At 30.6% G+C, this 16,894-nt stretch overlaps 1 protein-coding gene across 1 annotated transcript in view; it reads left to right on the forward strand.

The window, feature by feature from the left end:
* Positions 1–1,516: 1,516 nt before the first annotated feature.
* The window catches only part of lost (methenyltetrahydrofolate synthase domain-containing protein lost), a 204,902-nt gene continuing 189,524 nt past the window's right edge, over positions 1,517–16,894 (forward strand). The window contains exon 1 of the mRNA XM_072523177.1: positions 1,517–1,967. Coding sequence (XP_072379278.1) covers positions 1,949–1,967 — 19 coding nt within the window. The 5' untranslated portion in view covers positions 1,517–1,948. The remainder of the gene's footprint in view (positions 1,968–16,894) is intronic.

Here is a 16,894-nt window from a genome sequence, read left to right on the forward strand (position 1 = left end):
GTTCGCGCAGATGTTCCGCCATGTTTTAGTCGGAACCACGGAACGAGTGCTTATCAGTAAATAAATAAAAATTATGGTTAAACTCCATTCGCTAAGCTCGGGCGTATTTTGACAGATTCATTGTCGTAAACCTACAACACAACAATTCCTACTTCTCAGTATTAATAGCTCAAGTATCCTACTAGTGCAGACTTCTTTCTTTAAAAAAAGAAGAATTATTCTAAATAATGGAAGTGTATACTAAACCCATCAAATTTTGGATAGTATATATTTAAATAATATATTTTAGTTGTTACAATTTATCATAACTATTTGTTATATGGTGTAAATAAATAAATATTGATTGTCGGTATTTCGCAAAGTTCTATTTTATTTACTATTTAGTTTGTTAACTATTAATATTGGCTATGAGTGCGTGTGCTTGGTTGTATAGTAATTTCCAGCCACTTTCAGTCTGTCAAAAAGTAACTAACTTCGCAAAAAAATAATTACTAAATTCACTAAACAGTTCAGACTGGGAATAGCGAACCGAGTTTACCTTAGTTTTTATTTTAATTACTATTTAACTGGGAATAAGCCACAATTAAAGGTTAAAATACGTTTATTGACGTTTCAATTTCCACTTCGGAAATCGTTCTCAAAATACAAACATTAGTAAATTAAACAAATTTTGTTTTTGTTACTTAGTGAAAAATTCTTCTAATAATTTAATTTTATCTGACTCATCTATATTGACAATTCAGACATACATTATACATTTTAAAGTATTATAAGTAAAGTCGTCCCAGGAACGCAACTCAACAATATTGGCAATATCATTTTAAAGTCGTCTACTTTAAAATGTATAATGTATGTCTGAATTGTCAATATAGATGAGTCAGATAAAATTAAATTATTAGAAGAATTTTTCACTAAGTAACAAAAAGTAAGTATTTTAACCTTTAATTGTGGCTTATTCCCAGTTAAATAGTAATTAATTTAAAATACCACAAGAAAATAGCTTCAGAACAATATTAGTTTTTATTATATAAGTATTTTTAAATGTAGAAATGCAAGATATAATTTTATTTTATAATATTTATAGGTATAATTTTAATGCTTTTAATTATATATATATATATATATATATATATATTGATTTAGATATATATATATATATATATATATATATATATATATATATATATATATATATATATATATATATATATATATATATATATATATATATATATATATATATATATATATATATATATATATATATATATATATATATATATATATATATATATATATATATTTTTTTTTTTTTTTGTTTTCACGTTTTTGTTTAATTATATATCTATTTTTAAATTTTCATTTCATATAATATAAATCTTGCCCATCATTTTATATGTGAGAGTGTGAAATAATTGAGTATATGGCAACACTGACGTATATTAAGCTTACATTTAACGTCAAACCAGCGTCAAATCTATAGGTTATGTTCATTGCACCATAACCCATAACAATAACACAACACGATCAGCGTTGAATATCCGTGAGTGAAGTCCTCTTAAAATAAAATAAAATATAGCATTTAGCCTGAGAAGACGTCAACATCTAACCTCAAATAAAAGTATAATATAATAAATAAATAAGATCTATTTTTATAATAGCCTAATAAAATATGAATACTTAAAGAAAATAAAGCCTACTCTAAATCCAATTCAGAAAATAAAGATGGCCTTGAATATTTCCTTTTTGCTATCGTAATAACGTCAACAACTAAACTAAAGAAAAACTTATCTAGGGACAGGAAAGCAAAAAATGCATATTTGTCGATAAAAACGGGTGGGAGTATTAATCGTAGATAAGCCGATAAGCGAATATATTTTTGGTTTCAATTAACAGCCAGCGAGCCAGCTTCTGATTTTGCACCAAGAGTGAATCCCCTGTTCCTGAAATGGAGCAATCAAAGTTTGGTTAGTATTTTAGTTAGTTAGTATAATTTGAATTAATAAATTCAGATATTTTTTATTCCTTTTAACAGATTAGGCTTAGCAGAACACTTTTTGATGTCTGTAATATATGTAGTTTCCATAAAGCCATAAATGTTTTACTACTTTTAAGAGATTACTAAATATCTACAATGTGTAGCAATTTTGTATTATTATGATAAGGGTCTGCTTTGTCACAATTTCTTATTTCCTTTTGAAATGTGTCATGCCATTTATTTTCCTATCTTAATTTTAATTAGTGTGCCTTTTTCTTTAAAAAATTAATTTTTTGTCAAAACTGTTTCTATTTTTTTACTTTTAATTTAATTCTACTAAATACTGCTACTTTATAACTAACTGATATGGTCATTTTTGGAAATAAACTGCTTTTCTCATCCACTGGATCTTAAGATCATTTGCTTCATATTTTTCTGGTATTCTCTTCCTCTCCTGTATTATTATGGTCCTAATATATTGTCTACTTCTTCCTTCTCCCATCAATCCCATCATACTAAATTCTAGGACTTGCAAATTTCCATTAAGTTGGTGATTCTGAAGCATTATTGGGTCAAGCTAACCTAACAAAATCTTAACAAAATGTCTATACAGAAACCAATTTTGACATTCAACATAAATTTACATAATTATTAATGACTTTATTATACTATATATATATACAAGGATCATCATAGTTATATATATATATATATATATATATATATATATATATATATATATATATATATATATATATATATATATATATATATATATCAATGTTCAAGTGAGCTCTGTGGTCAAGTGGACCACATACAGAGCTCACTTAACCATTTCATAATATTGGCTCTGTCGATTCGTTAACAAGTATAGTTTCATAATTTTTAAAAAATTTGTGGAGCCCATCAGTACCCCTGTATCATGAATGTATATCGTTTAGTTCACGTGTATATATTATAGGGGTCATTCAGATCATTTTCTCTGTATATTGGAACGATAACTATATCGGTTAAAGTAAGCTCTGATAGTTTGGCAACTATGGGATTAAGCCGTATATATTTCCAGCATATATTCTAAACGGTTCATATGGACTCCTTACTTTTGTTATCATTCATACGAATTGCAGTGTGTAATAGATATGTATACTACCAAATACCTGTTTTTGGTAGGTACATGCTTTTCTAAAAATAGCTTTACAGATACAAAAGTATTTCATTACTAAATTGGATGTGTTTTTTCATATGCGGAAATTTTCTAATGTATTTTGTTAATGTGAGTATGTCTTTATACGTTTTATTTAAGAATCCGATTAATAAGAACTTCTTTTATTTTATCCATTGTTTTACGATATCTTGTATACAGCTTCTTTATTATTTTATTTTTGGTTTTATCTGTGTACTACATATAATTCTGGATAGGTGATCTTAAAATAAATATTTAAGTGCTAAAATAGATATTTTTGTGTAAAAATGGGTAGTAGTGCATAAAAAAGGGAAGAAGTCTTAAGTTATCTAACAAGAATTTAACACTTCATCAATATTACATACTTCTGAATCTTTTATCTTCTATTTAGGAGTAATATATAATCAATATAAGTGGAGTTAGTGTCAAATTTGCAATGATCTTTATAAGCAATAGCTTACTGACTGTACTTTATATGATCAGTTCAAATAATTAAACCTTGTCACTTTAGAAAAGAGCGATTTGAATGGCAAAGTCAACTAAGAAGGTGTGATGAATCTTGTACCACCCCACATTCGCACAGGTTAACCGGTGTTTGTAGGCAAGAGTCCTCCTGGGAGTTTCCTCCTAGTTTAACTACCATAAGGAAATTCCTCTCGAGGGTTCAGATGGCGAGGAACAGCTTATTATTTTTTTCTTATATCTTGCAGTGTATATATGTGTTGATCTTGCCACTTTTTCTCGATTTTAGTCATAAAATGGGCTGGTATTCGTAGAGTGAATGTTGCGAATCTATACTTTGTTTCTTTTGTTCTCTAGCTACTTATCTTCGGATATTAGGTGGATTGATAGCTACGATATAGTAGAGCTTATGAATAGATGTGAGTCTTAATATCTGCTGAATTTGGCTGACTAATTTATAGCTAAATCTACGTGTTAAGTATGTGTTGGTGTTATCCATACTAGCAAGGTATATTCGGCAGCGGAAGCATAGAGTGCAAGCGTCATCGTTTTAAGGGTGGAAGGATGTGCTTCCCATTTTTGCTGATAAGTTTACGAAGACTATTTTTCTGGTCCTCAGTTTGCCTTTTAGTTTTAACCAATGTTCTGTGAATGACAAAGTGTGATACAAACTATCTTTAAGGTATAGGTTTATTTATAGCAAGTCCAGAGTTTAAGAATTTCATGACACTATTGGATGTTCAAATTTGTGAAAGCGTCTCTGTTAGGGACATTGAAGGAGCACACCTGACTTTTTCTGGTGTTTGGCTTAAAATTGATTTATAGTCTATTTTTATTGTATTTAAGGTATGATTTAGATTTTTCTCTACTTCAGCAACAAAATTTTTGGTTGTGCAACAATAGATGCATCGTCTACATAATAAAAGTAATAGTATTTACTGGTATGGGTTGTGTAAATTTTATACAGTTTAGGGGCCATTAGGCTACCCCAAAGAGACTGTTCTTCTGCGTTCTCCATCTGCCATTCTTACCATTCATACAGAAAAATCTTCTGTAGTATAGGCATACGCGGATAATACAAGTAAGTTTCTTACCTAAGGGTATGAACCGTAAGGGTTCTTACATAGATTGTGGAAGTGTCTTCTAATATAAGGTGTCGTAAGCGGCATTTAGATTGACAAATACCACTCCTCCTACTTGTTGCAAAGGCAACACTTTGTCTTTGCTTTGCTTGTCTACAGATTTTGGATATCAGCCATTGTTGTGTTTTTGATCCAAATTTTATAATTAGTTTTGTGCTCAGATCCTTAGTCGGGAGCTGTAATGTTGTTCATTATATACGTAGATAGTGGATCCAAGCTCAACACCGTTGAAAGGTTCCCTCAGCTGACTGGTTTTGTCCTCTCTCATTTACAGTTTTTCTTTGCTTCTTTGCCGGCATTTATTATGTGATTTTCAGCGATCAGCTTAATACCAAATACCCTATGTTTGGCCCTCTATGTATTTCCTGCACTAGAAGTATGTCACATTTGTGTTAAGCTCATATGACTGATAAGGGTAAGTAAAGTAAGCTGTCTTTATCTCTATTTCCTTAATATTTATAGACATAATTAGAATAGTTGGCATAAAAAGGGCCAATTTGACAAATATCATATTAAACGGGTGGTGGAAGAATTAGCTGATTAATTAATTATTCATTACCCAGGATACGCCCGATTGCGGTGGTCTTATTAGTACTTCAATTTCGTGGAGGCTTCTTCTTTAAACCCCATAAAAAATGGCCAATCTTTTACTTTTCATTAAAAATTTAAATTTTACATACTGTTACTTTTAAACGATATTTCGATCAGATTTGTATAAGTAAATGAGTTTTTAATATCGGTCACAACTCATATATGGATAATAAGGAAATAAGCGGCTAAAATAAGTGTACAAAATTTTAACTACATAATATATTGGCGACATTGTTCAGCAGATGGGTTTATTTCAGAGATCAAATGTTACGTTACATGCATATTCCAGGTTCTATTTACGTATTGTCATTACTAAAAACGTATATTTATAATAAAGGCCTTAAGCTATCTTTAGATTCTATGAAAATTAGAATCTATGGAAATTAGGAAATTAAAAAATACAGGCATAATTCTGAATGACCAACTTGAGACAAACAGTTATTCCGTCCTCAACTTATTCAGTTACAAACTATAACGTGTAAACGCATACCTATTTTATTATTGGATAAAATGAATGAATTTCCATCAAGTAACGGTCGAATCTATCACTTACTAAAAGTATCCCACAAGTAAGTACCCTTTGCTTTTGCCAATTGCTTTCCCACTTTCTCAGTGATGGGTCTGCCTTTTCCTCATCAATAATGTTCTCACTCGTTATAGTTATTCCATGATATTCAGATTTCACTATCTGCTTTACATTTGGTTTTATCTCCTATCAATTTACAACTATGACTTTTTATAATATCTTATGCACTGATATTAAACTGGAGTAGAGTACTTTGTAGATAATATTTATTTGTTTTGAGTATACTTATTTTACAATATAATACATAAAGGAATAAATATTTGTGTGCTTAGTGTTTTCTGACTCCGTCAAGCATAAACTGGCTTCCATATTAGATTATGCATTTATTAAGAATGTCCAATCTCTGAATTGAAGATTTTATCACAAAATATGACTGCGCTTTATACAAATATTATTCATTTCTAAGCTACCGGTATAAATATATATTTTGAATTTCGCTATGATTTTCTATGATTTTTTTAATTATTGTCTCGTGACGTTATGTCACTGTTGGAGAATAATACCCGGAATAATGTTCAATAGGTTTTTTTTTATTTAATGTTTTAATCTTTAAATTGGAGTTCATTTTTCGAAAAACTATAAACTTGTGACAACAAATTGCTATATAACAGTACGAGGCAATATTCTTATGCTATGGCAAAATCATCATATTTGCGTTACAATAATATTTATGAGGCAATCATTTTTTCCTGCCGTATCATATTTTAGCAGAGTCTTCTGATTTCTTTTATAGACTAGCGGTTTCTTTTATGTGAAATGGATATTCACAATTCGTCTAATAATATTTAGTTTTAAAAACAGCTGTGCTTTTATGTTCAGCTGTGCTGCGTTATGAACAAATACTTTTTTGTATTTTCAAAAGGCATACTTTAGGCATATTTCTACCGGGCATGTTTTAATGTGTGAATATTAGGGATTTTTAGAATCTTTTTGTATATATAATTGATTTTATTTTTTAGCTAAAATTTCATAATTATAGTTTCCTTGCTTTTATTTTCTATGGTAATACATAGAAAAGCGGCGAGTTCTAGATTGAACATAGACATTCTTCTCTCTTTCTCCCTATATGTTATATAAAGGTCATCGTCATCGTATAGTCAGAACGCAACAAGGTTCTATTACCTTTTCTTCTTTTTGTCTCCTCGTTCCTATTGAAAACTCAGCCACGTAAATGACGTTTTAAAAATTTATGTCACTATTTCTGAACTGCCTTTCCTGGAATAACTTTTTTTAAGCCTAGTTTGTTTAATTATATGTAATTGATTTGATAGTCCCCAACAAACAAAGGCAAACAAAGAGAGACTATGTGTTTGGGAAAGAAAAATCCTAAGGAAGATTTTTGGCCCTGTGCTGGATGAAGTATCAGGACAATATAGGATAAGAACTAACAAAGAGCTCGAAGAACTTTACCCAGACCCCAACATTATAACAGAAATAAAGTCCAGAAGACTCCAATGGGCAGGACACCTCAGAAGACATTCTGACGAACGAGGAGTAAGACTGGTGTGGAAGGAAGTCCCAACTGGAAGGAGACCACGCGGATGCCCTCGTCTCCGGTGGCGAGATAATACAGCAGGAGACCTAAGCACTATGGGCGTGGAGAATTGGTTGGAGGTTGCTCAAGACAGAAAACAGTGGAGGCATGTTGTCGAGTCGTCTAAAACCCACGAAGGGTTGTAACGCCACGGAGTAAGTAAGTAAGTAACAAATAAGTTGTTCATTGTAGGTAGGATAGCAGGTGGGTGAACAGGCATGTGATGTTAAAAATGATGGGTCGGTAGGTAGTCTCATTATTCCTAAATCTGGGTTTTTTAGGGGCATCCTCCCAATTTAACTTGACAATGCAGTTATTAGAGAGCCTTTGGATATGCCCAGCGCAACTTTGGCGTTGAGATTTAGTTTCTTGTACGGCGTTGCTATCTTTATATATGTGTTTGATCTTGGCATTAGTTCCGTTCGATATTGGTTAGTACTCGGACCTTTGTAAGTCGGAAAATACTGGCTTTTCTAGCAATCCTGATCTAATTACTATCTGAGTTTTACGTACATTGTTTCGTCAGTGTTCTCGTCACATATCCACACATTAGCACTGGTTTAATCATTGTCTTATATATCCTGATTTTAGAGATTCGTATTAGACTTCTTAATTTAAAAGTGTTATAAGGGTTATATATACCTCAGTTAGCTACCTGAATATTCCCTTTTATTTCTTATGTGACAACGTTATCTACGATATCTAAAACGCTACAATCTTTTAAAATTATATGGGTTTATTTTTACGTTATGCCCTACTCTACGTCATCTTTTTTTGCATGTTAAAGAACATTTATTTTATTTTTTACTGATTATTAGACATTTTTTTTACTGCCAATAGCATTATAATTGTTTAAATAGGACTAGTTAGCCAACGCAATGTATAAATTTGTTTGATTCTAATTGAGACAGTCACTAGATGTCACCACTCTTTCTGTCTCAATAGATTTTAATATACCATTGTTTGTTTGATATACATTATACTAGATGGTGCTATGTGAAAAAGTTAAGGACTAAACTAAACGTCCATTTTTGATCCACTGAATTAAATTCACCAGCGTTGCAATATTTCACTGACATAGTAGCAACAGGTTTACTTACAAAATATTACAAATAAAAATGTTACAAAAAACAGACTATGAATCACAACGTGTTCATTTAAAATAGAGTTATTACTATCAACTAGTAAATATCGTGTCAACTAAAATTGTACATAAACGTACTGTGGCTTCTAAATCTTCCTATATCTAAATAAGTTTAAAGAATTTAAATATTTTATTTTATTTGGAAGTGTATTACAAAAATTTGGTCCGAGGTAAGTAAAACATTTTAATTATACCTATGTGTTTAAAACATAAAAAAACATTGTATGAGAAATGAACAAATTAGTTATTCAGAAATAAATTTTACCGGATAATACATACATTCGATAATATTTAAAAAAAAGTGATTTTAAATTAAAATAATGTTACTTCCATAATAAATAAATGGTTTTTTACAGATGGCCGGAAATATTTGTTCTTATTACAAATGTGGTTTATCACCATACAAAATTCATGGATTAAGAATGTTCAGATTTCCGACAAAAATCCTTCGGCTTGCCAAAGATGGATATTACACTCTGGTAAGTAAATAGAAACTTTTTTATATTCTTTTATTTTACACCGTTTCCGTTACGCAATTAAATTGAAAAAATGTTTATTTTTTTTTTCATTCATAATTTTTTATTATCGCCAGGGTGCACGCGTCATATTCGAGATGCATTAATTTGAATTTTACGTTTTCGTTGGTATTATAATTATGATATAATAAACTTCGGAAAAACAAATTAGTGAATAAATATCAAGTTAATAAACATAAACAAAGTATTAGATATTTAAATATGTATTTCTTTAGCTATTTTTAGTTATTGTATTGAAAAGTAGAAATAAGTTCATCTTTATCGGAGAACTAATTTATACAAAGGTCCATCTGGGAAAAAATTATTGGTTTCACGTAAAAATTTTATACAGATATTTGAAGGTTCTAAAAGGTATATCAGGGTTAGTTAATAATAAATCTGTGAAGATATACAGGTGATTTTGGCTATAAAGGTTTTTTATCCAGTTTAGAGAAAAATAGTTAAAATAAAAATTGTAGATTCAAAAAGTTCTTCCATTTGTGAGTTTCTCAATTAAAATATATAAAGAATTCACCAAAATAGTTGCAAAAAACCCTTGATTTTGCAGAAATTTATAAATTTTAATAACTTTGTTTTTGCATTATGGTATGTAATGTAACTAATAAAAATAGTGACGATTTGTTTATCGTAGAAAGCGATTATGTAAACAACTTTTTGTTGAGCTATCCCAGTTTAAAAAAAATTTATGTTTTACGTGCCACAGAAGCCAAGATATTGCAAATTTTGCAATCGCGCTTCATTTTGAAAAAGTTCAAATCTCAAAAAAAACCAAGCTCAAATGGTTCTCCATTCTACTTTTCCGAAGCGGTATTTTACGAATACCATCATTTTAACGGGTTATAAATTTTTACTTATTTACCGCATATGCCATATGTAAGTTGGAACGCACAATTCAGATCTTCATTTAGTGTCCCTTCAATTTTCAGCTCTTACTGTTGATAGACAATGGAAGTATGATTTTAAGAATAAAATGCTTTGGTTTTAAATATAAAATGCTCTCTTGCCTAGTAATGGTCATAGAAGATTCTGTTGGCAGAATAAGGCAGAAGTGGCATAAACGATATCAACGTTATTATAAATGTTTATAAACAGATTAAATAGCCTATAAACTATTTGCTCTGATTGATATTTAGCGCACTTTAATAACTTATTCATTTCCATAATTTCAAGAAGCTATGTTACATGTCTTTGCGCAAAAAAAGAGTTATTATAATTTATAAATAACTGCAAAAATAAGGTTTTCTTTTGCAACTATTTCGGTTAATAGTTTCATGTATTTTAATTTGGATACTCTCAAAAATTACGTAACTTTTTATGATCTACAACTCTAAAAAAGCTGAAAAAATCTTAAACAGATATTTAAAGTCTCTAAAAGGTAAATGAGGGGTAGCTGATGACAATTATGTGAAGACTACAGCTAGAGATATATGATTAAAATAGAAGTTATAGATCATAAAATGTTTCCTAATATTGAGATTTTTATAATTAAAATACATAAAAAATTGACCGAGATAATTTAAAAACCCTTATTTTTAAAGTAAAATTTATAAATGTTAATATAAATATAAATATAATATAATAATAATAATAGTCTCCCGTTTTATACCGCTGTCGCGGCTTTGGGAGTATAGCAGGGTAGTCTGCTATATCTAGGGCCTACGGTATACAAGGAAGGTAACATGGCCAGTGCTACGCTTCAACCGTCTATTATTACCCCTGGTTTTACCCAAGGTACTCATTTTTATTCAGGCTGAGTCGACCTGAAATAATTAAATATAAATAAAATAAATATAAATAACTTTCTTTTTTGCATAACGTTATGTAATACAACTATTTAAAATTATGGCAGTTAATGAGTTTTTAAAGTGTGCTAAATATCATACAGAACGACCATACAGTTTATGAGTTATTCAATTTGTTTATCCAGGAGACCGATTATTTAAACAACTGTACTTGTCCAAACAGTCACTCTAGGGTTATTTTGTAAATAGAAATCGATTTTTATGGCTTCGTTTTAAATTATTAAAAACAAACATCAAGATTATATTAAATTTGTTTTTAAAAATCAGTTTGAAGAGCATATAAAAATTTTTAGCATATAAAAATTTCTAATAACTTTGACTTTTTTATGTGATATACTTGTATCTAGGCTCAATATAAAGCTAATAAAAAAAACATTTAAAAAAACCAAAACCTTCTATTGCCCAGAGGAAATCAAATAGCATTTTTTTTTCTTGTTTAAGAAATTGCAAATATTTTCATTGTTTATTAACATTAAGAGCTGAAAATTAAACACATTGTAAAAGAATATCTAAATTTTATAATTCGATTTATAAATGGCATACACAGTGAAGAAGTAAATTAGTTTTGAAACATTAAAATAATGGTACTTGTAAAATATCGCCACAGAAAAATGCAAGGGAGATCTGTCCGCTGCAATATCTCAGCTTGTTTCTTGTTATTGGTTATGGAAATTTCTGGTTTTTTTTTTAATTGTGCTTTTACACCAGCTTTTCATTGAGCCTACGTACAGCCGTATGACATGAAAAATATCAAAAGTAGTATAAATGTTTAGAAGCTAAAAAGCACTTTTTCAAACTGTTTTTTTAATAAAATGTTGAAGTTTACAAATAAAGCTTCAAATAATCGATTCAAAAAACGTCAAATAACTGTCAAAGGTTAAACACCCTTTTTAAAGTTCCTCACGGATTTTAAAGATTTAAACAGTGCTAAACAGATAAAGTAATTCATCGACGAGTTAACAATACGAAGCGAAGTTCTTTAATCACAATGTGATAAGAAAACGAGTATCAAATTTGGTTTTATATTTCAATAGTCGAATTTAATTGCGGCTATATTGGTGTAATTAAAGAAAACCAGTGAAAATCCCAAGAAATAGGTGAGATCCTTTTTTCTTTCTTTCCAGATTGGGAGAGGGTCTATTAGGTACTCACATTTAGGTATTGTGTTACGGTCTGGGTAACCAGGACTACACATCATGAACAGCAATTAAATATTTACATTTACACAAAACAACTTCAATTCCAACCCAAAATCATAGTCGTTGCCGCAGTCTCTAGATCTCCTCCCCGTTCGTTTTCTAAAAGGGAACAAGTTACTGTCATGCACTCCATTTTGAATATAGTTTTATTTAAATATATTAAAGAAATTGGTGAAATAGTTTATCCAAAAAATATTACTTTTACATCTCGCATTTCGAATAATCGAATCTGCATTTTCCCCACTTCTACCGACATCGTTGATCAACTAATACACCGAACGTCATAATTAATTCCACCGTCTCATCTTTATCTGCAGGCTTCTTTCTGCGACCAAAAGAATCCTTATTTCAAATGTATCTCCTTCCATCCCGCATTCACTAATCGAACCGTCCCTAAAAATACGGAATATCAGATGATCAATAGGCATATATCAGGAGTTTTCCTATGGTAACATTTGTAATCCCTGACAAGGTGAACTTCGAAGTGCAATCTTCTCTGTTAATTAACCATGAAAATACATCCTTTAAAATATTTTTATTCTCTGACAGACTATAGTGTTTTCTTTGTAAGCTTACGGGTCGTACCGTGGGGTCTGATTGCAAAGTCTCCAGTTGACCAGATCACACACTGATTGCAGCTAATGCTCCTCCCTCTTCTTCATTTTCAGCTAACTCTAAGGAGTCCTTAATCCTAAATCCTTAACTTCATCAAAAGAATTTCTATCTTCGGAAATTGAGTCCATCTCCGTTAACTACATACCCATCCTGGCTGCCATTATGGATTTTTCCATCCCTCGTCGTACTAATTCAAAGCCCATGTTGGCAGTAGGACACAAAAGGGGACACTTCAATGACAGTCCTCCTGATACTCCTACCATTCTATCTTCATCCGGTATTCTTGCTCTATTAAGTTCTTTTCCTCCTTCGGCATTTTCGATGCCACCCAAACCAGCCAAAAAATGTCCAAATCTAATCTTTGATTGGATTACTCGATGAAACCTTATTATATTTCCGCTATAGAAATGATTTACAAAGATAATCCGTGATACATACAAAAGAACTCTTTTGTATGTATCACCCCACTACAAGAAGCTTAAAAATCCTCCAACATAGATGGTATTCAAAAAGACTTATTGCAGCTCTACATAGGTACAAGAAAAAAATCACTAAAAAACCGTATCACTAGAATCTTAAAAAAGTTAAAAGAACAGCCTACCTCCGACTTACAAGAGTATATATAAGTGCATCCTCTAATAAATCTTCTGATGTCAAATCTAATCACAGCATACATGATGAATATAATTTCTCTCTTTCTCTCGTATTTATTCATTTTTTCTGCTCTCTGTATATTTTTACTTCATCTTTTGCCAAATTTAGACACGATATTTAATTAAGTAAGAAAACTTTATGTACTTCAAATACTAACCCAAGTCCAGTGTGGAAAAAAAATTGTTAATAAAAAATAACCTTAAAATATCCAATCTCTTTTTTAATCGAAAGGTTATCTTTGACAATTAACAGACAGCCAAGATTCTGGCAGAAAATTTAAAATAAAAGTTTTGCAACAAATCTGGACCTAACCATATATACTCCTTTCATTATTCATCCTCAGTTTCACAAGATACCAATTATCCGAACTCTCGTATAAACTATTTCGAACTAAAAGCTGCACTCAAATCCTATAAAAACACAAAAATTAGGGTTTTCTAGAATGATCTTGAAAAATTTACATTAGGGCACCAACGACCCTCTAAATGAAGCCAGTAAATTTACAACTGACATACCGCTGACAATCGTTAATGAAAGATCTTGCCCTAATCTATACTAAGATAAAAGAAAGATCATTACAAAAAACAAACGAACACAAACGGGTTATGTCATGAAGACAAATCGTTTTCGGAATCCATATTCCATCATCAGTGTCTAGGTGTACATTATTTGAGCCACTAAATATCTGGGTAAAAACCCGTTAAAAGTTATATGTTACAATTTAGTTTACATTATTTAGTCTTACATATTAGGATGTTAAAGTTACCACTGGATATGATAACTCCACTCTCATTTATAAAAAAAACTGTTTCACAAATCCAAGGCAATAAAACTAACCTTCATCCTATGAATTTAGTCATCCTTTATTCATATATCCTAACTATTTCTCCTATCATCTTCAACAACACAGTTATCTCTGACAGTCAATTCATTTCCGACACACTCGCTAATGGGGTTGAAGACAGATTCAATAAAAGTAATAAGGCTTTTACTCCCAGTTCTTTACGCGCTCAATCTTTCTCCACCATCTCGTCAACTGTACACGATGTCACGTTTATGAACGCCTTGTTTACCCTAAATCAACTAAAATTTACCTTGTTTTCATGTACAAAATCTTCTGATGATCCCGATGATATCCCTTATATATTTTTAAAAAATCTCTAATACATCTCTCTCCAAACTTCTCGAAATTTTTATAACCTTATCTAGAACACACAAAAATTCCCAGATGTTTGGCGCAATTCTATAATCATTCCAATTAAAAAACCTGACCAACCATCTATAACTCCAATATCTTTCGTCTGATTTCTCTTACTTGTATTTCCTGCAAACTTCTTGAAACAATGATCAATGAAATACTCACTTGGTTCGTTAAACAGTATAATATTATTCCCGACGCTGAATCCGGCTTCCGACGTAATCGGTCTACTATTGATAACTTTTTTATTTTTCAAACACACATTTCTTAAGCAATCTATAATTAACAAGATGTCGTAGCAACTGTACTTAACGTTGAAGGGGCATTTTATTCAATCTCCAGAAAAGCAATCATTGACAAAATCTCCCACTATAATTTAAATGGTAATATTTTCTCATTTATAAAAAAATATCTAATTGAAAGAATCTTTAAAGTCCTTGCCAAGGGTAAACTTTTTAATCTCTTAAAAATTAAGGTGTCCCTTTAGAATCTGCATTAAGTTTAACTTTATTCATTCTTGCCATCAACGAAATTTGCCTCCCATCAAATATGTTCAATACGCTGATGACCTAATCATTGACTGCCATGTTAAATCTGTCCCAACCTCATATAAACTTATACAAAGCCAAATTAATAAAATTTTCCATAGGGATTTCCACTCCCTTACCCCAAATTTTATTTAACAATTCTCTACTTTCTGTTGTTAATTATTGTAAAATTCTCGGTTTTATGTTTGACTCCAGATTAAATTGAAAAAATCAAATCTCTGAACTTAAAATCAATTGTTTTAAAAGGTTGAACATTTTTAAAACCCACAGTTATCTTCAATGGGGTGCCAATAAAAATACTTCTAGGTCTGAGCGCTTTTCGCTTTAGTCCTATTGAGAGTGTATACCGTGAATCGAATGAACTTTCTCCTACTCAAGACTATAATCACTTCTACTTTCGTATGCTGCATCTACATCCGCAAATCCATTTAATCCCGTTCATTCCCTAATTGCCACAATGCCGTCTTCTTCCACTAACAATAACCAACACCTTATCATAAAACCTATACCTCAATTAATTTGTCCACTACTTAAAAATATTGACTTTTTTCTGACTAGTTCATTTCCTCTACCTTTACTTCCCCTCTGAGCTAAAGATCTCCCTTCAATATATACCTCACTCACTATTTTTAACAAACTTAAATCTTCTAACCTTCTTATAAAGAAAGCATTTTTAGAATTTAATTCTGTATACAGATGCTTCTAAAACAACCACTGGTATTGGTTGTGCAGTAGCCACTAAACATGAACTTGTAAGATCATCTCGGTTACCCTTAATATGCAACGTTTGCACAGGTGAACTATATAGTATTGTGTTGGCTTTTAAATGCATCTCACATCAAAACAGACATATTGCCATTTGTTCAGATTAACTTTCATATATCCATTTAGTCAATACAATTTTCACTGAGCACCTATTAGTTCAAAACATTCATGACATAATACCAAAATCTCTCTGCTTACGATGTAACAGTCTCTCTCATATGACTGCCTTCGCACACCGGAATTACTGGTAATAAAACAGCAGATCATTTTGCCAAAGAAGCTACCAACCATGGGGTGACTGAAGTCACTCCAATTCAACTAGCTAACGAATCTCGAAATTCGTTTTTAAAAAGTCGGTAGAGCATTGGTCATCTCTCCCTAGACTTCATAACTAGAAGAGAAGCATCGACTATTACAAGACTACGAATCAACCATACCAAACTTACCAACTGCAAACAATTCACCAACCTGTATAAAGCACTGGACTTGAAACCTACTCTAAGGAACTAGAGAATTGTCTACCTCTTCTTCAACTGTAAATTGTATATGTTGATTATGATACTTGAAAATGTTGACTATTTCAATAATTTTGTGTTTAGGAAGTGCCAAAACTAAATCATCTACATATCTTTAAAAAAAAGGAATGAAAAAAGTGCAATTGTTGATACAATCACTGATAACATCATCCATGACATAGCTACTTAGAATGGGTGAAAGAATAGATCCCATAGGACTACCAAAAATTTGTTTCTGGTAGCCCTATGGGATCTTTATATATATATATATATATATATATATATATATATATATATATATATATATATATATATATATATATATATATATATATATATATATATATATATATATTGGCATAACTGCCAAGTTATTTATATTTTGAATACAGAACTTAAATTGTTTTTTTACTTTATTGTGCAGAAAGTTGCTTTTTTTCAG

This window comes from Diabrotica undecimpunctata, chromosome 2, assembly GCF_040954645.1.
Source record: "Diabrotica undecimpunctata isolate CICGRU chromosome 2, icDiaUnde3, whole genome shotgun sequence".
In the NCBI taxonomy this organism is placed as follows: Eukaryota; Metazoa; Arthropoda; class Insecta; order Coleoptera; family Chrysomelidae; genus Diabrotica; species Diabrotica undecimpunctata.